Source organism: Ornithodoros turicata, chromosome 6 (genome assembly GCF_037126465.1).
Source record: "Ornithodoros turicata isolate Travis chromosome 6, ASM3712646v1, whole genome shotgun sequence".
Classification (NCBI taxonomy): Eukaryota; Metazoa; Arthropoda; class Arachnida; order Ixodida; family Argasidae; genus Ornithodoros; species Ornithodoros turicata.
The window spans coordinates 2,731,738-2,755,133 of NC_088206.1; the positions used below are offsets into that span (position 1 = coordinate 2,731,738).

The 23,396-nt window shown below is 47.0% G+C and overlaps 1 protein-coding gene and 1 long non-coding RNA gene across 3 annotated transcripts in view; one reads left to right on the plus strand and one right to left on the minus strand.

Annotated features, from left to right (window-relative positions):
- LOC135398825 (uncharacterized) overlaps positions 1–23,396 on the plus strand; it is a 265,742-nt gene that overhangs the window by 13,548 nt on the left and 228,798 nt on the right. The gene's annotated exons all lie outside the window — the stretch shown is intronic.
- Positions 212–17,885, minus strand: LOC135398821 (sodium- and chloride-dependent glycine transporter 1-like). Of its 2 annotated transcripts, none has more exons than XM_064630323.1 (16): positions 17,771–17,885; positions 15,468–15,674; positions 13,808–13,874; positions 12,424–12,596; positions 11,495–11,670; positions 8,657–8,789; positions 7,741–7,878; positions 7,575–7,678; positions 7,189–7,316; positions 7,022–7,134; positions 5,498–5,626; positions 4,620–4,719; positions 4,025–4,125; positions 3,103–3,261; positions 2,248–2,532; positions 212–730 (listed from the first exon to the last, which is right to left on the minus strand). In XM_064630323.1, the coding sequence occupies exons 2-16, from the start codon at positions 15,636–15,638 to the stop codon at positions 440–442; spliced, it is 2,268 nt and encodes a 755-aa protein (XP_064486393.1). In that variant the 5' UTR covers positions 15,639–15,674; positions 17,771–17,885; the 3' UTR covers positions 212–439. The 2 variants fall into 2 exon arrangements, with proteins under 2 accessions (XP_064486393.1, XP_064486392.1); XM_064630322.1 differs by having other exon boundaries at positions 13,808–13,939.

Sequence of the window (23,396 nt, forward strand, 5' to 3'; positions counted from 1 at the left end):
AAGATTGTCTATATTGGCTTTCCCAGCCTTTTGTCGCCAGAAGTTGTCGTTATCCGAACCCTTATCTAAGGATTAACACACCTGACATATTTAGCTTTTAATCTGCGACGTGTGACCTAGTGGATCCTCTTCTTGATGGATCTTCAAGACCATTTATAAATACTTTACAATTGTGCGTTTCAAGGCTTTCAGAAGAAACAACGACTCAGACTGATATTGAAATCATCTCAATATTCAATTCAAATCAACAGATCAACAAATTCCGAATCAACAATATTGTGAGATAATTTTTAAATATATCAACGCATTCTGCCAAACAAGCGACGCTACATCGTGGCATCACCAGAGTGCATCATCACAAGATGCTCAATGTATGGCTCGTAGCGCGCACACGGCGACGAGTTACAATAATGCTCCAAGAACTGTATCAATCAATCAATCAATCGTACGCGTACTGCCGATTCAGTGACTCGCGTCTTTTCAATATTGGTCGAGCCTCAGGTCCTCGAAATCGTACTTCGTCTTCATTTTGGTCTAGCGGCGTGACAGGTTCCAGCATAGCAACCGCAACACTACGTGGTATTCTCGCTTGATCGGGCTCCGCTGCAGTGGGCGGTTCAGCATATTGAGGAAGGACGTACACGGATGATTGTCTTCTACCCCCTGTTGGCATGTCGTACTCCAACAGGATAGCTGAAGATCTTCGTCGGCCGCTCATTCTTCTGGTGTTCTGTTTGAAAAGTGTCAGTTTCGTTAAGATTGATATGTAATTGATGCGGCACGAACAGTTCACGAAATAATTTGCTTCTAACATAAAACCAGCTGATAAGGTGGATGCAGACCTTGATCAGAAGATCGTTTGAAGAGATTCGGGACGCGTCACTGCTTCCAAGGAACAAGCAACCACACCAACAAATATTTCAGTTTGTGCTGCTCTAACGCCAATTTCTTTTTCGCCTCAAGGTAATCAGGAACTCGAGATGGCCTTCTCCATATGCCGTTACGACCTCCACCGTCATCGGATTGCATGAACGAGTCATTTCTAAGAAGCGCATCAATGGCTCCCATCTTTTGTGTTTGCCACGCTTCTGAACACAGAAACATGCACAGTATTGCTCTCCGCTAGGTTAGGTTAGGTTGGGTTGGGTTGGGTTAGCTTGGGTTGGGGTAGGTTAGGGCTCGCACGTCCTGCCGTGAAGAACTTCCGCCCCCCCCCCCCCCGCGCTGTTGATTTTCGCGCGCACTTTTAAAAATATATAAAAAATGCACATGGTGTGCACTGCTTGAACTGCTGCACCGAGTGCGGCCAAAATGACGAGGCCCACTACAACACACCTGACCTAACCTAACATGCAAGTGATGTATGTCTGTTACTACAATTATTTCGTCATTGTTCGAGAGTGTCGTTTCTGGGTGACTGGCCGAAAAAAAAGATGATAGGGTGATTAATTCATGTTTCGGCCACCAGAGCGTTCAGTTCAGTCATGCACAGTTTTTCGCGAACGCTGACGCGCAGGGACATCCAGTACCACGCCACTGGAACAATGTCTCCACTCATCGAAGCCAGTACGGTATGCGCGACATTTTTACAGCATCGACATCTTCGTGACATCGCAATAGTTACAGGCTATAGGGTATAGAATTAGTTACTATTTGCTTCGGGGTTACACAACTCCTACAAAGTTATTAGAGTGTATATATACCAGTGATGGCCACTAACTACTTCTACAGTAGTTTAACTATAACTACTAACTACTTTGCAATTGAGTAGTTTAACTAATAGTTCAACTACTTTTCAGGGGAGATAGTTAAAACTACTTCTTTAACTACTGCAATGTAGTTTAACTACATCTATAACTACTTAACGTTGTCCATCAACACCAATCCCATTCTCTAGCGTTCTTAGACACCTAAATATGAATCACAAGCAGTGATAACAGTGAAGATTTAGTACACATGCACGGCACAATTGCTCTGCACCTCCGTTCTCATCAAACAAGTAGCTCGAGGTAAAAATCGGAAGCACAATCGGGCCGTAAAGCTTGCGGCAAAATCGGAAGTAGTTAGCGCCTGCAGTAACCTAACTACTGTAGTTAACTACTCGAAATAGTAGTTTAACTAGTAGTTGCGGACCACATTTCTCCAAGTAGTTGATAACTACTTTTTAACTACAATCAGGTAGTTTAACTAGTAGTTTAACTACATGTAGTTAACTACTGGCCATCACTGATATATACGGTACCATACCAGAGCCTGCGGAAGCATGGATGCAGGGCGAGCGTCTGCTTTGGACAGGCTGGCCAGCTTTAGGTGTCTGTACATGCGCAGCTTCTGCAGGTCTTCTGGGGTACGTCCCAGAAGCTTGGACATCTCTTCCAGTTCTGATGCACTTAGTTGAGGTGGTGCTTCGGCTTGGCGCTTAGTGGCCCGTGGAAGGATCCTCCTCTTGCGCAGCATCTTGAGGTACCTGCTGTAGGTCTCGGGGTCTTCGGGTCCCCAGATGGAGGTAGGTTTCGTGGCGGCCTTGATGTCCTGGAAAGAGGAACGGGATATCCTCAGGCTATCCTCAGACTAACTCTATACTGAAGCGCGCGCCTACGACGTTTCTGCGCGAATGCTGGTATAGCTGAAGCCGCGTCTTTCCTTCTGCTCCTCCCTATCACGCTATACTTCCCTTTTCAGATATTTTCCTCCTGCGCGCTCTCACCATACATATCCTTTCTGCTATATGGACGGACTTGCATGCCTGCGAACGGCGGTTTAGGCTATAAAACTACCCCTTTAATAATTGGATCTACTCATTCCGCACGTGCTATTAACTGTCTCCAACAGCGATTAGCAATTACCGATATCAATGTGTCAGGCCCGCTTTAAATGCACAACACTGATGCGGATATCGTACTTTGAAACAACAGGTAACCCCGAACCAGATGCTTCGAGAGAAACGTGCTTGTACCTCTCTCGATTCTTTGGATTGATATGAATGATATGAATCACGGGATACGTATAGCTATTGGTCACTTTATATAGGTCTCGCCTCGCATTGGCATGCACGTAACATACACACCAGGGACGCCTGGAAAAGCGCAGTGAGGCACTTACAAACTTTTTGGTGTATAACGCAGAGTAGGCGAACATGGGAATCTGCAAGGCTCCTATTGTGACGATGGACCAGCCAATCAGTTTCGCCCAGGACGGGTAGATGTAGCTCTCTAGGATGATGGGCCCACTTTGCAGGAAGCTTCCGTAGAGAATGCTTAACTGGAAACCAAATAAGGACAATGTATCCAAGATCAGTCAGATAGTGGGGTGCTTCCAACTAACGATTTCTGGACAGGAATCTGAGAGAAAGAAAGGTTACTGTCCCTGCTGAACGCGGCTATATTGTCTCGCTGCTACTTCTGTAATTCATTTATTGATTAGGTTAATTCATGCTAGATTAGGTGCACTGGAATTGTCCTTCGCGCTGTGCGGCGCACCTAAGCAACTCGTTCCATGTCGTGAATAGACCTCTACCCGAGAAACGTCATCATGACGTTGGTGGACAGACTGAAACCGAAACAAGGGGAGAGCTGGGTTCCACGAATGGGTACTTGTTCGCTGCCTCCTACTGAAAGAAAAGTAGGACCGAAGGTCGCGTCCCTTACAGGGATCATCGTAATCCCCTCAAGACCGTGGCTTTCGGGCGCGACCTTGTTTGCCCCCTAGCTTCAAGCGTATAGTTAAAGTCTACCAAATTGATGGCGCTGTCGAACACTATGACGTCATTTGTTTACAAACAGGGAGAGGTCTGTAACCTAGGTTCAGTGTTCTAGAGCGTTAACTACTGGGTCACCCGACTGCTTAAAAAATACTTCCACGGATAAGCGCTTGCGACTACCGCTGGTAACGCTTACTGGTCTAATATCCATTAGCTGCACCAATTCTACGCTGAAGTTTAGGAACTTGCTACAGAATACAAAGCAAAAATACCAAACAGATCTTGTCAACTCGATTGCTCTCGTGTGGGTTGATTGATATTTACCCCGATCACAGTGGGTGTGAGGAGTCTGAGGCAAATGTCTTCTGCGAAGTTCACGTCTGCTCCCATCATAAACGCCCAGTCCAAGCGGAAACGGTTCATACCTGCGTCACAAATCTAGTCAGGTTTAGAGTGCATAATTTTGTGCACACTCTGAAAATGAATCCAGTGAGTGTGCGAGGACCTGAGAGCAATCTTGAGCTTATGTACCCCCATTAACCCCCATTATAACCCCCATTATATGTACCAGCCACAGTCATGCATTAACATGTACATAGTATCTTGAGCATCTCTCATCGTAATGAATTCTAAATAGTGTACTAGTGTTCACATCCAATAATTTCCTAGAGAAACTTGGACCTAACGGACTACAAAATGTTTACCGTAACATGCAAGAGCGTTAACAGATGAAATAGCAGGCACGAGGCGAGCTGGTGCACGAGGTCCACGACGACGAGGCCTGAGCTCTTGCGTATCAACAAGGACGTAACACAGCGAGAGCTCTCCTTTCATTTTGTGTCCGCTAGAGAGTTTGTTTCCAGGTAGGATGAAACAGAAGGCACATTGGAAACGAAAGGATTTAAAAGTGACCGCGTACCGTAGACCATGACGATACAAGAGACTTCGATGAAAGCCATGACCGGTACCAGTACGCCATAGATGTAGATGTCCAGGATGTAGGGAATGTAGAAACCGTTCTAGAAGGACGACACAAGATTAAGGCTGGCTTATACTTACTGGAACAGAACGCTATTTGATAGTTAGACTCGTATCATGCAGTATTATCATTCTCAAAACAGGTCTCCTATTTGCCGCGTCCCGAATGTACTACACAGGGTGCGTCGGGACAGCTGTTTTACAGCTCTTCAGCTAGCCATAGGTTTCCCAGGTAAGGTCTGCCGACAAGCCAGTGGCGACGCAGCCGTCTTTTGCTCCAGTGGTGGCGTTTCAGTAACAAACAAAGAATATATATCTTCAAGAGAGAACTGATGTTCTGAGGCTGGAACAGCATAGATGCTCGCCTTGTATGTGATTGTCCCTCCTATGTTGTTCCAGCCTCAGAACATCAGTTCTCTCTTGTTCAACAATTGCCGCTTGCGTCGATCCCTGTCGTATGAATGTGTGTATGAGTGTGCAAAAATGTAAGAGTGAAAGGAGGATGAGTGAGAGAGAGTGACTGGTCTGTCCCTTCAGATGACGCACCCTGGAAGTCGCTGAGAAGGCGTGTTAGCTTAGCTCAATTGGTAGAGCCCTGGACCGATAATCCAGAAGATGAGGGTTCGGGTCCTACAGCTGGCTAAACTTTTCAGGCTATCTCCTATTTTTGTCTTACGTCTTTAGTGTTTCTGTGCCTCTACCTAACTGAACGAAATTTGGCAATGCGACATCTGAATACATTTCACAACCGAACACGACTCTAGTGTCAAATCATGTGGGACAGTTCCTTTAATGAGAATGAAATGCTCTGTAGTTCACCTGCATGGTCATTGGAAGGGAACAGAGGAATCCAATGATGCTTCCAACAAAGGCTGTGGGCGGTCTCTTGTTCCTCAGAAATGGAAACTCGTCGGAAACAGTGGTCAGCACAGACTCCAGCATGAGGTACTATGTAGAATGTGGAGCAAGAAGGTAATGAAATACTGCGATGCTTTCAGGTTTCATTTCCTTGTGCATGAGGAAACGCGGTAATACAACTACACACGACTACTCGCGGTGTCCTCATTGTCCGTCCTTCTTTCGTCATACCACGGTCCTTCGATACTTCGGGGTATAGAAGGACCGTGGTCATACTGAAGAGAATGAAACCTCGTCCTTGTTCACGTCAACTCGCTTGTTAGATTCTTCTTGCGGGTCATCACGACGAGGATCCCGGCTACACAAAATATCGTGCTGTTTGGCAAGTGGTTCGAAGCAGTGTCATCTGGGTTCAAGGCCTACTCGATGCCTCTTTATACCTCAATCTCTATGTGGTGACATGAAACCCCCAATGTCGCTTGTTCCAGCTGATCGCAGCAGGCGATTTGAAAACCCGTAGTTCTACGACTACGAATGTATACTGTTGAGGCTAAACGCGTCTTGCATTCCATGGCTACGATCGCTAAAAGCGTGCTTACGATTGGAGAGACAAGACCGATACGTCACGTCCAGTATCGAGTGAGTCTCCTTTAGTGTATGGACGGAATTGTTGAGATTAGTTGAGTGAGCGTCTGCTATAGCGCCACCGGCGTCGCCAAAGCTATGAGCCACAGGAGCAGACGACGACACTGTCCAAATTTTGTTAAGGGAGACTTCGCAAGGATTGGAAAAAAAATTAGATGAGCATAATACCGAACACGAACCACCTCCTCGATACCGAATACAACATTCGCATTCATTTTGCGCGAGTAATTAATTCGTAAATGATGACAATACCAAAACCGAAACCGAAATGCGTCCGGAGGAAGATTCCGTGACGTCACCCAGCATTGTCGTCTGCTTCCAAGCTTGCATTCTTTCCCCATTGCCGGATGCCGGATGATGTCAGCAGTGTGCACTGGCAGTGTGTTGCTTTCAGCGCCCCATAAAGGCGAAATGCTCGCTTCGTAATAATTCGTTGTGATTAAAATCTCCGCTATTTTGGACAGAGATATTTCGTACACATGTTCCCGACATCCCAAAGATTACGGATATACCACAACCTTTGTGGTGATTTTGTTGTGGAGCTTGAGGTGATTTAATGAGATGCATATGGTGTACTGAGTTGCATTTAATTAGGCTACAATTTTGCATTTTCCTAGATGCGAGCTCTGGTTTGTGATTTTGCGCTCGGCTTTAGCGTGCGATAGCGGTACCACGACGCGGCAGAAGACGGAAAGGTGGTAGCAAGCATGCCACATCTATATGGGTGTCATGGCAACCGGTGAGCTACTGTTACGTTCATAGCGACACCACACGACATTGATGTCGCTCGATAGAGTTTCTGGACTTCTTTACACAAACATGCTTTACGAATGCACATACGTTAGTATCCATGCCAACGAGAAAGAATGCCGTGAAAAATGAGATTGACCACAAGGGTGCGTAGTCGAGCTCTGCGATTGCTTCTGTGTAGGCCAAGAAAAACAGACTGACACCTGGAACAGAGAGAGACGTTGTCGAGGAGTGTCAGAGGGACTGCACTATAATACCGGTTCGCGTGGCCACTTCTTCCACGGGCATGTCCACCTTGTAGGCCAAATTTCCGAGCACAGAAAACACCACAGTTCCACTCATTAAACCGGTGAGGATGTCCATGACTGTCAGGGGAATAACTCCACTGGAATAAACATCGAATAATTGCGTGGTATCTATAATAATACTCTCATGTCACTAAGTAGAAAAACATTCTATAGTCAACAATAGATCTGCGGCATGCGTGCAGACGCCATGCAGTTTCCGACTCCTTGCATTTCTTTGCACTCGGTACGGAACATGATGGGCAACGGATGACAATACCGTAGCGTCGACCTTCGTCCCACATCGTGATTGCATACATGTCCACAAATGGAGTCTTTACTGTAGGAAGTGTTCTCACAAGGCAAATCGTGTGCCGAACTTGTTGAAGCTGCCCAGGTTGATGATCACTCCGGTCGAAATGCCGAGAGACACTATCATATTTTGCACGGCTCCGTACCATACCTGGGAGAAACGGGTAAGAAATGATTGTGAAGAAAGATCCCTGGTTTTCGGAAACCACGTACGTTGAGGTCAAGCAGTTTGCCCCAGTTCTTCGGCACAAATAAGTAGGTGATGCCTTGTGTCGCACCTGGCAGGGTGACCCCACGAAGCAGCAGGATGAAGAGGATACAATAAGGAGCTGTAGATGTTAGATAGTGGAGCTGCATTCGAAAAAAAAAAAGAAAAAAAGGGGGTGTCATGAATGTTAAAAGAGTACAGAGGGCCATCCAAAAGGTTTTCAGATTTAGACGTCTGACGAAATGTGTGTGTGTCAATTTACCGAATAGCACGAAAGGTTTTGGCGTGTGCAATTTGTTTCCCAGAAAAAAAAAAAGAAAATAACTCACATAAACATAGCTCCGCGCGTTCACCCTTAACTCGCCACTCCGGGTATAACGAGGAGGAGAAGCACGATCTCACGTCACTGATGACGTTACAGGATCCACGCGTTCTGGTTCGCTGGTCAGGGGGGTCAGCGCCCAGTTCCTTTGCCGCCGTAAACCAGTTTTCCCCAGGAGAATTGGGGATAGAAGGAGCGGCCGAATCATGACCGAGGCAAAGAGCGATGTTTTTTCAAAGCCCAAAACAGCTGAGTAGCAGACGACAGCTAAGTAGCAGACATTTCTCTGAACCAATCAGCGAGCGCGAACCCTGTAGCGTCAGCGCGAGGTCGCAGGCAGATCACATGCTGCTACTGCCCTCCACCGCCGTAGCTCTTTGCGGCGTACTTTAAATTCAATTTCTGCGATAATTATTACTCTGTGGTGTGAATTACTTGTCATGGTGCATCTTATTAGAAGAAAACAGCGTGTTAAAAATGACTTCTGTGCTACTTTAAAGGTTGTTGCAGACCAAAATCAAGTTGGGTTTTACACGAAAGCGTCGTCCCTCTAAGTGCGATGCCTTTTAACAAATACTCAAAACTCAACAAAAGCTTACCTTGCGGGTGAAGGCAACACCTTTTGCAAGAAAAACAAATGCTATCGTCCAGGTCATCGCTAAACCAATTGTAAGATCTGTTCGGAAGCGTCCCGCTGTATCAAGTCCTTCGCTTAGTCCAAGAACACGCAAGCTAGAATGAGAGCACAGTAACAGAACATCAGTCATTCTTTTTGCAGGGAATTACAAGAAAGAGAGAGTCGAACCGAAACGTTTATCGGTTCGGTTCGGGTTCACGGTTCGACGATCCGGTTCAGCTCTGGAAGGCAACTATAATGGTTCGAACCGATTTTTTTTTTTCAAACGGTTCGGTTCACGATCCGGTTCAGGGGCCACGGGAGCGAATGAAGCAGAGCAGGCAGGTTAAAGCACACTTCCGTTTGTGTGGTACAGTGCTTGAAATAGGCAGGAAGACGGCAAAGGTCGTTCAAGATTTTGAACGATTTTGTGCGATATGGAAAGACTAGATTAGTTGTGGTTACGACAGGAGCATCACCATGAATTACCGGTTTGGGTTCGTGTCGCGATGGTTAACTAACCCACCGGGTTGTTCGCAGAATCTCGGCAGGTAACAGTCAACCAAGCCTGCTACCTTGGCCTAAGTCATTTAAGTCATTGAAATTATTGATTACCAGCCAGAAGACGCTAATACAAGTTAAACATCAAAGGACGCTTCATGGTAGTTGAATTGGAATGGTGCGATTCTGAGCCCGCGTCTTTGCGTAAAATACGCGTTATCGTGTCATCACCAGTGATGGCCACTAACTACTTCTACAGTAGTTAACTATAACTACTTCGCGATGGAGTAGTTTAACTAGTACTTCAACTACTTTTCAGGGGAGGTAGTTAAAACAACTACTTTAACTACTGCAATGTATCTTAACTACATCTATAACTACTTAACGTTGTCCGTCAACACCAATCCCATACTATCGTGTTCTTGGACACCTAAATATGAATCAGAAGCAGTAATAAAAGTGAAGATTTAGTACACATGCGCGGCACTATTGCTCTGCACCTCCGTTCTCGTCAAACAAGCAGCTCAAGGTAAAAGTCGGAAGCACAATCATGCCGTAAAGCTTGCGGCAAAACCGGAAGTAGTTGGCGCCTGCAGTAACCTAACTACTGTAGTTAACTACTCGAAATAGTAGTTTAACTAGTAGTTACTACTACTACTACTACTTTTTAACTACAATTGTAGTAGTTAACTACTGGCCATCACTGGTCATCACGACCCATTTTCAACCCATTAGCGATTCTTAAATACCATGTCAGCATGGTTGTTTGTACCTCTTTTATTTCAAATGCGCAAGGAAAACCAGCTTCGTATGTTCTTTTCATTCGGACCAGCATGAGGGTGGCTGGTCGTTTACTTTGAAAGTTCACACACGCATGTTGGGAGTTTATCCTGCAGCGTCGCACACACGGACGCACGCTGTATAGTTGAGCTCAGATAGTTTGCCTTCGAGATACACTGCATAAAAAAGAACAGAAGAAGAAAAAGCAAACAACCGAAAAAGACAAAGTCAAGACCGAAAGTCACACCGCCGCCGACATATTCATTGGTTGGTCCAGCGACCATTTCTGTAGTTAGGGTGGACACCCTGTATAGCTGAAGCTGATTAGTATATTATTGTAATATGCGACTTCATCAATGCTACACAAAACTGTCGTTGATCCCTAATTCTTACATGTATATATATTCATGCGTATGTGTTACATTAGTACGGTTGTCAGTTACCATCTTTGTTCTTGTTATTTCGCGACTCCACAAAATCCAGAACATTTCTGCAAGGCACAACTTTTTCGGCAATCTAGAGGAAGGCTACGAAGCTAATAAAAAAGAAATAAAAAGGAAAAAATTAGTTTTCATGTTCATGCACGACATGCAAATTTCCGCCTTTAGTTCCGTATGAACCGTTATTTGAACTGGGTACCGGAATTTTTTAAACGGTTCAGTTCCGGTTCAGTTCCAGCTCAGCTCCAAGATGGCGCCGACTGTTCCGGTTCGGCTAAAAAATAACGGTTAATAACGGTTTTCGGTTCGGGTTCGGTGACTCTCTGAAAAAGGCAACGAAAATTCAAAACACCGCGCGATTGTCTCACAAGATGGCAACAGTGATACTCGCTATACGAGGAGTGGCCGACAGGTGGCAGTACAGTGGCGCGCTGACAGCAGACGGAGCAGCAGAAATGTTAAGCTTAAAGGGGAGGCGTGACTGCCATTGTTCTAACCTTGTCACAGAGACCGCGTGGTAGTGACCAAACCACGGTTATAGTGAACCACGGTTTGTTGTTGTCACACGGCAGTTAGCGACATGTTAGCAGTGACCACGTGATTGCGGCACAAGCGCCAGATATTTTCTGATTACACTACATATAATGAATAGAAAAGGGCATAATAGGAATAAAAAAGCTTAACAGTAATTAAATACACGGTACGCGCATGATTATCTACGGGAAGTGTCACACGACAGCGCTAAGCACGGTTAAGGCAACCACGCATATCCTCGGTTACCTCGCGAAACCGAGTTAGCAAGGCTCGGTGCCCATAACCGCGGTCAGCGGCGTAACCTTCGTATGGTCGGCTGTGTGACTGCGGCAAACCGTGATTACGTGTAACCGCGGTTAGCGCTGCCCGTGTGCTACTACGCTCCCGCCGCTAGAATAATAGGTGTTGTAGCTCACTACCTACAATGGGTACCTACCTAGCATGACCTAGCATGACCTAGCAACCTACAGCACGTTTGAGCGACGTTTTTATTCAACGATTTAGGATTCCATTTGACTCGTATTGAGGTGTTTACAACAACTTTCGGAACTTATTGCATAACTTACAAGAAGAATTCTTCAGCCGCTGTGTGACGGCCAGGGGTGCAACGTGAAGAATAGTTTTCGTACACATCTTTTGGGACAGTAACAATCCCGTCCCCGTCGTCGATGGTGTAGCCGTTGGTGATATTTTTGCCCGCGAACATTTGGCTCAATTTCCAGTTTATGTTCTTGCACAATAGCTGTGAAAGTACAGGCATATTGTGAAATAAATGTGTTCCACGGATACCTATGAGGTATATATATATGCAGATATCAATGTGTGTGTGCACGCCAGGGCTATCTACAGAGGGTTATCTTTGTGGATATACCCCAGCAGCACAATGTACTGAAAAGTCGGGTGCAATAGGGGCGGCCGGTATGTGTCTTATCAATGTTCTTTAGTTTCACAAGTCCGTTCAAGGCCTTCCACCTACCCGTCCACCCCTATTGCACTCGACTTTCAGTACATTGTGCTGCTTGGGTAAGTACCGATGCAGATACGTGCGGTCATCTACGATACACATGTATAGTTATCTGTGTGCGCAGCTCTGTGTAATGATGTACTGTTTGTGACACGGTTGCCCGTGGCCGAGCAATCCCCTACCGGCCATGTCGCGCACGAAGGAACCGTACCAATACAGCCTTCGAGGTAAGGCCACGCAGCGCCACCTGTCGAGAGAGAGTACCATAGCACACTCAGCGTCGTCTGCTAGGGAGAGCAGTTGAGCGCGGCCTCCCCTCGAGGAGGGTATTGGTATAGTTCCTTCGTGCGCGACGTCGCCGATAGGGGATTGCTCGGCCACGGGCTGGGAGATTTTAGACAACCGTGTCCCAAACTGTACATTTCTGAGGCTATCTCTATGGATGCGTACAACTAATTTACAAGGACGACATCATCATCATCAAGGACGACAAGGACATCTGAGGTCTACTGAAGAAATGAAATATGTTACCGTTCCCCTCTTTCGAACATAACAATCATCATCAGCTCCCCATTCCTGATCGCAGGATGACCAGGGCAGGTCATTGGACATGGATTCGTAAATGTAGATGATCAAGTAGGCGAGGAAGACGTTGTAGTAGAGAGACACTATGATGGCGGCGTAGCACATGCACACGCCGATTCCTGATAGGAAAGAAAACACAGAACTCGTAACAGTACCTCGTGTGTCGGTTCCGAACCAAGAAATATTCTTATCATATAACATGCGCGTAATATTGTGTGCGTTCTGTTGTAGTCAAGGTAATGGTTCCTACAAGCGCATGCCAATAAGGTACGTAGCGGGCACATGACATGAAATCGACGTAAGGGTGCGTCATTATGCAGCCCAAGTGCAATGGCACGGTAGGAAGGCGAGAGGCATCAGCTGGCAACCATGATAAATATAAAATATTTAAGTAGGGGCTGGCAACCTTTCCTACTTTCGGCGTCGTATCCTGGAAGTCACTGGGAAGGCTGAGATTGGCTGGGAAGGATTGTACAACTAAAAGGTTTCGTTAAAGGGACGGTGGCATCCGGAAACCCATCTATGAAACCGATACCACTATGTTATTCTGCACGGGCCGACAATCTAACCGGCTAATTTTTTCGTCCGAAAGGTGCTCAGATATTAAATAAACGAATTTTAAAAATGAGCGCTGCTTCCGCGCGTCCGCAGAAGCTCCGGCGGCATGACGTCACTCCCTAAGCGGAGGAGTGAGAGGGAGAGGCGCTCAGAGGAGGAAAGGCGCCGTCTAGACGCCCCATAGGAGGAGGAGGAGGAGTGTCGTTGGGAGGAACCCGAGAGGTCTGCCTGCCTGATTAGGCGGCATGTTTCTCGGGAAGAGAAAGGTGGTGGAGAGGAGGAGAGGAAAGGGTGAAGTGGAAGACCGAGCGGAATCCGCTCGGGGGGAGGATAGCTGCGTCCATGGGCCGACTACGAAACGCCTGCACGGCAGGGGCATTCCTTTTTCTCAAGGTCGCGCCTGCATTGGTTCTTATAGGGAGTGACGTTTTCTCGTTTTACCAGAGAAGGAATTCCGGCATACTCTCAACACCCGGCGTCTGCTCCTGTCGTGTATTCCGTTTCCGTCGAATACAGTCTAACTACGACGCTATTTCGCGCGGAATTTTCGATACCGTTGCCATTGGTCCAGGAGGAATGAAATAGTTTCGAGATCGACTGAAACGGATGCGACCGTCCCTATAAGCGGTATACCCTGTCATTGCTCCATCGCATTTCAAATCAGCTCCGCTTTGCATGGGTTGAAGCATATTTCTTTGATTCAAGTTTAGGTTTCGATTTCAGCTTCTCTCCTTCACTTCTCACGTGTTACCCATAAGACTGTGATTCGCACCTTTGCCGATAGGTACACACTTCCATATTCCGACAGCTCCCAGGCCAGAAAACTGTCCCAAAGCCACCTCGAGGAAATAGAAAGGTCTTCCGATGGCAATCATGGTAATTATGTACGCTATCACAAAGATGGCTGAAAAATATGGGAAGGTAAGAGCACAATAACTGCACAGTAGCGACAGTAACAGTGGTACGCTGTTGTGAAAGGTACAATGGTAGTCTCTCTTACAAGAACCGTTATTCCTCTTAAAGGGACGGTCTCGTACAACCGGGGTGATTCCAAAACTTAGCCGAAACTATCTTCACGAGTACTGTACACATACACCCGTCAAAGTTTCATTCAGAACAACCAAGTCGTTTTCCTGGAATTTGTCAAAACGTGCCGTAATAGGAGACGACAAAACCTGTGCTCCACTCTCATACAACGTCACACATGACGTCGGCCGGCGGGTACGTCGCCGTTGCCATGGCGATTGGAACTTGCAGAAGGAGCTTGGGTAGAGTCATCCCCTTTGCTCTCGAAATGGGGACACTCAGACATATATCTCCGCGAGCGAAGAATATAGTCCGTGCATTGACTGTGGGGTCTCCGATAATGTGGCGCATAATCGGATACGTAGAAGATAAGTCACGTGGTTTTATTTTTGCGACTATATAATGCGTTCTTTTTTTTTATGTACGTCGTCAGCGACAGTTCATTTCGAAACATGATCGAAAGTCGTCTGCTTACGCCGGTGCACTGGCGCGCACAAAAGCAGACGATTTCTGTATCGTATCACGGACTTTCCCGCAAGTCGACGTAACCGTTCTAATTGTTGCCAACACAGATTGCGGCATGCTCTGCAATCTTTATGAATTTAATTCGGTTATATAATAACAGTGACGTGCTTCGTCGGATAAATTTGCAGTATTCCAACAAAGGGCAATCGAATGGTACACTTTGAGACGGGCAGAGGGTAGGAGACCGTCCCTTTATAGGAGGTAAGAACTCCTATCTGCAGGTATTTAGTTACGGGTGTAATCGATGTAATATTGCTTTTCTACGCTTTGTAATTCTATTTACAATTTATTGTTCAATACCTCTCCTTCATAACTGGGCAGCGTTAATACAAAAACGCACTTTTTTTTTCGGATACGGGTGAGCAGACGCACCGCCATCCAGATACCTCTATCCATCCTTACGTCATTTGAAGAATTGTAAGATCCAATCAGACGCCAACGCGGAGGTACACCTAACGTTCGGCTCTACACTCATGAACTTCACCCCATAGCACGCTCCTAGCCAACCATCCTCCCGAATGACAGCGTTCTCGCCCCTGATTTGTTGATGACGGGAGGTGGAGCCTGTTATGCAGCCATTATGTACGGCATAACGAATACGAAATAGGTTCCGTTTCCCGCTTTCAACAAATCAGGGACGAGAACGCAGTCATTCTGGAGGATGATTGGCTATAGGAGCGTTCTATATGTGGTGAAGACACGGACCTATCGGATTCGTCAATACAAAAGGTGTCACAGCCAACGAGTCAAAATCGCCGTTTGAAGCCGACACAGTCAGCGGGCTAGCGTGGTAGAGTTCATAGCCCCTTTCAGAAATCTAGAAGTCCTAAGAGATTACGTTGAGAAAACGAAGATAAGTAAAATGTATGGGGGTCGGGTACCTCCTCCGTTGTCGAGGACCATGTATGGAAATCGCCAGAAGCTTCCGAGTCCAACAGAGAGACCAATGCAAGCGACAAAGAACTGGGCTCTGTTGGACCACTTGAAGCGGCTCTTGAAAGGACTTCGGTATTCGGACACAGATGATCCCGGGTCCTCACTGACGTCTTCATCTGACATTTATCTCTGCCAGGAAACAGGATGCTCGCCTATACGTGAGGTTAACAAAATGGGGCTATCAACCACATTGACCTTTTTTTTATGACACACGAATGATGATGAACAGTTACGGACCGGATGTACAAAATGTTGTTTAAGGTAATGACTGGCCTCGGCGCATGCATTTGAAGCCCCCTACTGTTCCCAATGCAACCGGGATCGATCCCAGCCGAGCACGACAGCAAGTAACAGTTGGCCCCAAGTTAGTTTGACACGTCGTCCTACATGCGAAGGACGTTAAACGTGCCGAGATATCAGCGCACGTTAAAAACGCTCAGTTGGGCAAGATTTTGTCTGGACTGAGACATGTCTCACGATGTGTCATAATCATCATAGCCTGAGGTCATGCCAACTTATTCGGTAACTTTCGCAGCCTAGAATTGGATCTACAGGGTCTTTCGCCGCCTCTCCAAACGCAGATTCCCTCCCCGGAGAAGCTTTTTAGTCACGTCAAGGGTGGGGCGCCACACCGAATGGAATGAACTCTGTGCAATTATCGCTGCTTTTCCGCTGACACACGGTGTAATACCGTCTTCTGCTCCACGTTTTGCTTAATGGGATTTAGCTTTTCTCGGGCTTACGTACCGAGCTCAAGATAACAAAAGGTCTCTTGGATTTGGTTGTTCTCTAGCTCAGTGTTTCCCAAAGTTTTGGTGGTGACGGACCCCCGGAAGCGATGAGAACCAATTCACGCCCCCCCCCCCCCCACACACACACACCGTCACAGCCAGTGCATAACCAGCAACCTCGTCAGCTGCTGCGTGCTTTCGATACAGCTTCAGAAACGAATCCGGACTGGTTTCTTCTTGCTTGTATGTGTATGACGCGGACAAACGTGCATTGCGCGACTTTTCTATCTGAAATTAGAAGCTAGCCGTTGAAGCATGCTTGTAGCAATTTTGGAAGTTCTGTGTGTTTGGAAATCGGGCAGCATGTACGAGCGCGTGTTTGTGGGGACGAAAATCCTCACTGAAATGTGAGAGACGGTCGCGGACCCCCACGTACACTCTCGCGGACCCCCAGGGGTCCGCGGACCACACTTTGGGAAACACTGCTCTAGCTCTGTTTCAGTTCTAGAGAAGCTCTATGACGGTGCCGTTATGTGCAGGCCTCTTCAGACATTTCGAACGCTCCGCGGTCACTTCCAAAACGAATGAGCGAGTACAGAGGCGACTACAGCGACCCCTCCCCCGCACACGCAGTTCTACGCTATTCGTGCTCGTGTTGGCTTCTTTTTTGAAATGCTCATCTTTTCTTGTTGGAAAACATTGCAAACAACCTTTGCGTCCTATTCGACGCCGACAACATGGGTCCAGGTTGTCGTCTGCTACACGTACTTGCGTCCTTGCTGCATCTATCCACAGGTGTCCGTCTCCTAATCTCACTAGCTGTTCGTTTTTTGACAATCCCGCTGCTCGATCTCTTTAGACAGGCTTTCCCGTCAATTCAAGATATTGTTGAGACCTGCTCTATTGAAGGTTATTCCGATAACTGGAGTCAAAGGGCCTTGTCCCCTTTCGATGTCTCCTTAGTTGTTCGTGACTTTCCAGACTAGTTGTACTGTTTCTGAACAAACTTCAGTTGCTAGTTGAACGCTGTCCGTGTGTGTGTGTGTGCGCGCCTTGCCCGGACCCGCTTGCAAGAACGTTGAGGCCGTTCCTCAGTGCTGTACTCCGTAGCTTTGCAAACAGTGCTAAAAGAAAGAGAAGCGTCGAGGACAGTACCGTGTGCAAAAGACACTACAGAAGCTACCGAGTACGGTACTGAGGAATGGCCTCAACGTTAGTGCAAGCGGGCTCCAAACCGTTCTTTTCCCATGTCGAATTTCAACGAACACGCTCTTTACCTTCTGGCATTCTCTTTCAGAACTATACGCGCACACTTTAAGAAAACCAACAAGAAAGTGCACAGGGCGTGGCACTGGAAAAACGAATACGAAAGTGCCAAATGGACCAAGAATGCATATCAAAATTGCCACCATGGCCGAAGGCTTAGATGTCTAAGCTTTTGTTGTAACAGCGGTATCTTACAGTATTTGCAAAGTTTGCAACGCTTTACGCAACGCTTTAGCGGGCACTACAATTACCTTCTTTCACACGTTGCTGAATCTGGCACACTCTGAAGACGCACACAACAGCCAGGAACAGAGGAACAGAGATCGCGTGCAGCATGCCAAGTGGGGGTTACATCTCCAACTTCGTTGTTTTCATTCCGTTAGGTATAGTTGGCTGTGGCGTGGTCAAATGATGGTGATTGGTGACTTTACGCCGCGAGACAATTATGGCGCAAACGGACTGCTGCCCTAGTCTGCTTCTTAAAAGACACAAGTCTCATCCTATACGTCTTTGACAGGCGTAGGCATCTAAGCAGCTCCTATTTTGCTGGCTATGAGCCGAGCCCTTTTGTCCCACACGGCCGCCTCAAGATCGTCACCGCGGAGTGATTTTCTGTCTGGCAACCGGTCCACCTAATCTGATCGAAACTCTGTGTATTGTGCTCTGCGTCATCCTTGGCCTACTCAAGACCTTCACTGCGTAGTGAACTACTGCCTGGAACCTCATCATCTTCTTCTACCAACCTCATCTACCCAAGCAGCACAATGTACTGAAAGTCGAGTGCAATAGGGGTGGACGGGTAGATGGAAGGCCTTGAACAGACTCTTGAAACTAAAGAACATTGATAACACACATACCGTCCACCCCTATTGCACTCGACTTTCAGTACAGTTTGCTGCTTGGGTAACTTCATCTCATCTAACCTCATGCTCATCTAATCATCTACCTCATCCTCCTACGTTAGTCGTGATGTTTCCCGCTACAAGCGTGGCCGAACACGGCTAGCAGCTTCACCACCACAATCACCACCACCACCACCACCACCGTCCATGGTGCAATGCTGCCCATCCGAATGGTCTCTAGCAGCAAATGTCTTTCAGCACGAACCACTCGCGGAGAACGACGCGTCTACGCAAGTTGTTCCCTGCCACCGGGCTCGAGTCCGCAACGTTGGAGACCAGTACATACCAGGGGGTACATTTGGTCCGTCCACTATACTACCTGCAACAGGTCTTTACGCTGTACTTGCCACGGCGGTCTGTCGTGGATTTAATTTTTGTCCCGGTTACGACCTACTACGATAGATAGAGTTCGGAACATACGCGAAGCATCGAGGTTGTACTTCTGGCGGAAGTACTTCGGAAGTACTTCGGAAGTACATCGTCGTTTCGCGGAAGATTTGACGCTAGCTCACGCTATCCGTTATCATGTCATTAGCCGATAGCTCGCCAATGTTTACGACGAAGAAAGTGTTTCGCGTGCATCGGGAGCAGAAGATGCATGACGACAGCCATGGTGATTGTAATGTCATTTCCCCTCTCCGATAATAGAACGTAGCGCTTCCTACGGACTCATTCGCACTTGCGTTTTATGAGGCGGCGCCGCGTCTTCCCAGACGCGCAGCGGCGGACGCGATGCGTTTCCAGACGCTTTTCGAGAACCGCTTCGTGCAGCAGCTCCCGAACTCGTGTCCGCAAGCGCTTTCCATCGAGTCACTCGGTAGACTCACGGAGGGGAGGGAAAATATCCTATTCAATCCAATCCAATCCAATTCAGTTTCACTAAAATGGCGGTACCCAGTGAAAAAAGGTGAAATATAGCTTGGATAGCCTGGGATTGATTTGGCTCGTGATTGGCCAGATAGCTGAAAAAGTGGGTGGGGCTCCAGGTATAGACAGGTTGCATTAATGACCAGACCCCCTTTTGTATACATGGCACTGAACACAAGTACTAGGCAGTGACCTCTGGTGACCATGATGGACAAGTAACGGTGCTGAGGCTGAAGCACACAACGGAAGAACACAACACAAGAGCCTCAGGTGCCTAAGACGGTGCTTTCTTGGTTCCTTCTTGTTACACATTGGATCGCCCAGGCGGAGTGAAACACGTGTTCCCAGACATGTCACGTCCATTCGCCTTAAGCCTGACGTAGAAGACAGTATACAAAAAAAGAAAAATAGAAACAACTAGCTAATTTAGCTAATTTACCCGTCCACGGTGTGTCAAACGACTCGTGTCATTTGTCAAAGTCTCCCTCTGTTTCGTTCCCGGAACCGCATCTGAACCACACCCCAATCAAACTGCCAAGTAACGAAAAAGACGATAATAAATAAAAAAATCAATTTTCTACCAACCATCTGTCGCGAAGCTCAAACTACGTGTAGGTGATATTTCACACGTGGGCGTGAAAAGCCAGCCCCGTTCACGTCGCTAATGGAAGATTTCCTCTTATTCCAAATGTTTTGCCCACATTCAATCTCATCTTTATTTTTGTGCCCACGCACAACTGCGTGGTCTTATACAGTGTTGCTTCAAATATGCAGAATTCGGACACCCGTCACCGCCGTAAATCCCATTAAAAAAGTCACTGCTGGTTCCATTAGAGGGAGAGAAAAAAAGTTTGTAGAAGAACCGAAGGATCTAGAAGGAAAAGAAAATGTTACCGGATACGTACCGTATTTGTCGTATGTTAATAGGGAGTTTTATGACGTATTCCATTGGGAGAGCAGATTTTGCCCCACGCTGCATGGGTGGGGTTTGAGTGCATGCTCCCGGCACGGTCACACGGGTTTGCTTCGTCAATGGAATGCGAACTGTCGTTCGAGGTACGATACACGCGCTGTGCATAGCTCGTGATCCCGTGCTGTAACCTGGGTTAGCTTTGGTCTCGTGGGTCAAAAACTATTGCTCTTTCGAGCAAATGTCGTGCCCTTCCTCCGCCAATGAAACATTCAGTGTCTGACACGATTCTGCCAATGGAAGAGTTTTTGTCCCTTCTCGGGGCAAAAAATGTGACCCAGCTCTGCCAATGGAATGCGCCATAAGTGAATCATTTTCACTCGACCACTGAACTGAACGGTTTCGTCGCTACCCAACCAGAGGATTCCGTTCTGAGTCGCTCCCCTTTCCTATTGGTTCTCCGCTATACGGTTCACTAAAGGTTTGATCAAAAACGATTCCCTAAAACTCGTCGGCCCAGGACGCACATTCCCCAGGGCGTGAGTCGTGACGTTGCCCACATACGTGAGGCCGACAACGGCAAGCCCTATCACCCCCCCCCCCCCCCCTAAAACTCGCTACCACAAGGACGGGTGTTGATACGCGAACGGTTGAAAAAGCACGATAGCGTATTACCTGTTAGAACTTTTGCTTTCATAAGCAGGAAAAGACACCCGACTTTCAAATGAAACGTTATATAAATACGCTGCATTTAAGGAACTTTGTCGCCGGTCGAAACTTCATTTTCTGTCACTTAGCCATGTCACGTAACGTCCATTTCAAACCTCTTTGAGATGATTGTTACATATACACAGCATACGTAACGAAGGCGCTTCAATCGCTACAGTGAATAAAGGAACTCGAAAAGCTCTCCTTTAATTCTGCCAAGAAGAAGAAGAAGAAGAAGTAAAGGAGCCACCCCGCATCATCCTTTTACACCGAATTTCCCGGCAGAAATCCAGCCACACTGTATTAAGACCTCTAAGATCTTAAGTCGCTCGCGCATGCATGCATTTATGCAACGGCCTGAACCTAAAGGAAGGTTTATGTCGCGCTCGAAGATTCTCCTTCCCCTTTTCTCTATTCCTTTGTCGCGTTTCCTTGCGCGTGCTTGGTAGAATATGGGATTTGCACCTCGCTATGACGTGTTTCTCTGTTTTGACGCAAACAAGTGCCGCCGTTTTTATCGTCTTGCGGAGACACAGTGGGGAGACGTGCTTTCTGTTATGGGCTTAGCTTCCATTTGCGGAGGAATGTGTGGGCTGAAACGGTGTTTCCTCGACGCTTTCTTTCTTCCCGCGTTGTGCGTAAGTGTTTGTGGGCGGTTCCGTTTCGTAAGGAATATCTTTTTTTTTTTTTTCTACGCAGAGGAGGGTGTGGTTTCTTGTTGGCACAACGGAACCATGCCAGTTTCAATGCTGCTTTCCCGATAAGCGTGAGTCGAACGAAGTAGATTTTGTGCGCTACGGTTTATCGGGCATCGACACAGAGGTGATGATGTGGAACTGTTGTTCGCCCTCGAGACTGACCCCATTTACAGTCTGATTAGAAGATTGTCACGTACCGGTTAGACCGCTAGATTGTCACGTAAACGAGCTTGCAAATCGAGGCATCCGTAAAGTTGGCTTTTCCTCGTAATAACCATGTGTGAGGCAGAGCACGCTTTACAGAAGCAGATTCACCCACAGTTTAGAAACTCCTACAAAGAGCTAAGGATACCTATTGGCTTTTTCTTTTTTTTTTTGAGTCGGTGTTAGCGCCGCGAAGCAACTGTGGCTATGAGCGACGTACATATGTGGACAGATGGAGAGAGGACAGCACGAAGGAGTGGACAACAGGGGGTGGGGCGGTTAGTATGCTGGCTCGGCCGACTGGAAACCTGTTAGTGGAAATTGCACACATGAAAACAAATCAAAATTTAATTGAGGAAAATAATTTACTGTGAAACGACAAGGACTTAGAGAGATAACGATACTAAGTTGTTCACTAACTTGTTGTTCAATTTGTTCATTGTTGTACATTTGTTCAAGTTGTTCGATAACTTGTTCACGAACGTCACATTAGGTAGAGTTCTGATATTTAGTACAGGCTGCCACCTCAGGTTATATCATGTTCTAAGCCTAACCATCCTAAAGGTTCTCTACTATTTTGTCTCCGCTGTTGTACCGAACCTTCCCAGCGGAATATAATCACAGTTACTTGGTGTTCACGTCCAGCCCGCATTTAAGCTGCGAGCTTTTCCTTATGTTTCTGTTACAGAATAGTTGAATACTACGACGACACAATCAGTGAGCGCAACGAGCATAATTTTTAAGAAACTTCCACGTGGCGGCGCTGCACGGCGGGGCATCCGCTAAAATGCGCCCGTTAAGTTTACGAGGTACTTAGAAGGTCAAGCGGGAAGCTACGCTGCGGGGCACAGCGCGCCTTTAAAGGATTGTTACCGGAGAAAATGAGAGGATTCTGCACAGACTAATGTATTGTGTAATATAATGCATAAAACACGACATGGGGCATCCTGAACCAAGAATGATGCTTGTGGTCAGCTATGTAAGCTGTGTAATCAGCGGCGTATATGCAGAATGCAATCGCGTACAAGGTCACGCTGGTGCACTCTTAGAAATGAAAACTTAGAAAAAACTTCACCGCATAGCACACTCGTAGCCAACCATGATCTCGAATGATGTCGTTATCTGCCCCGATTTGTTGAAAACGGGAGGCGTACGCCTTTTTTGTGACAATTATGAACAGCATAAAGGGCGAAACGCATTGGACGTTTTCTCAGCGTCAAAACGTTGCGCGTACGCCATGGCCTTGCACACGCTGCGAAGAAACGCCAGCGAGGCGACCACCCGAAACGCATGGGACGCGTACGGAGCGAGTGACGCGCGCCGCTGTTGCTATATTCGTCGACCACAAATATCTGTTAGAACGTGCAGCTGCTCTTCTTTCCTGTGGTTCCTGCGTTCTTTCATTCCAGATACCATTAAAATGTTCACGTAAATTTAGTGTGATGGATAATGTCCCAAAAATTTATGCGAGCTGCTCATACGCCACCTTGTCTGCCGCACAACGGCCATGGTTCTGTCTACGTATCGGAAAACGCACCCAGACGCGCGGGAATATCTGTAGTCGACAGATTCCGGCGTAAGTCCTCCG

Coding starts and splice junctions, on each gene's coding strand:
- LOC135398821 (XM_064630322.1), bottom strand. CDS start 15,645: ATGTCAGATGAAGACGTCAGTGAGGACCCGGGATCATCTGTGTCCGAA. Junction 8,790..11,494: donor GCGGCTGAAGAATTCTTCTT/GTAAGTTATGCA, acceptor CTCTCATTCTAG/CTTGCGTGTTCTTGGACTAA. Junction 3,262..4,024: donor TCACACCCACTGTGATCGGG/GTAAATATCAAT, acceptor TTTGGTTTCCAG/TTAAGCATTCTCTACGGAAG.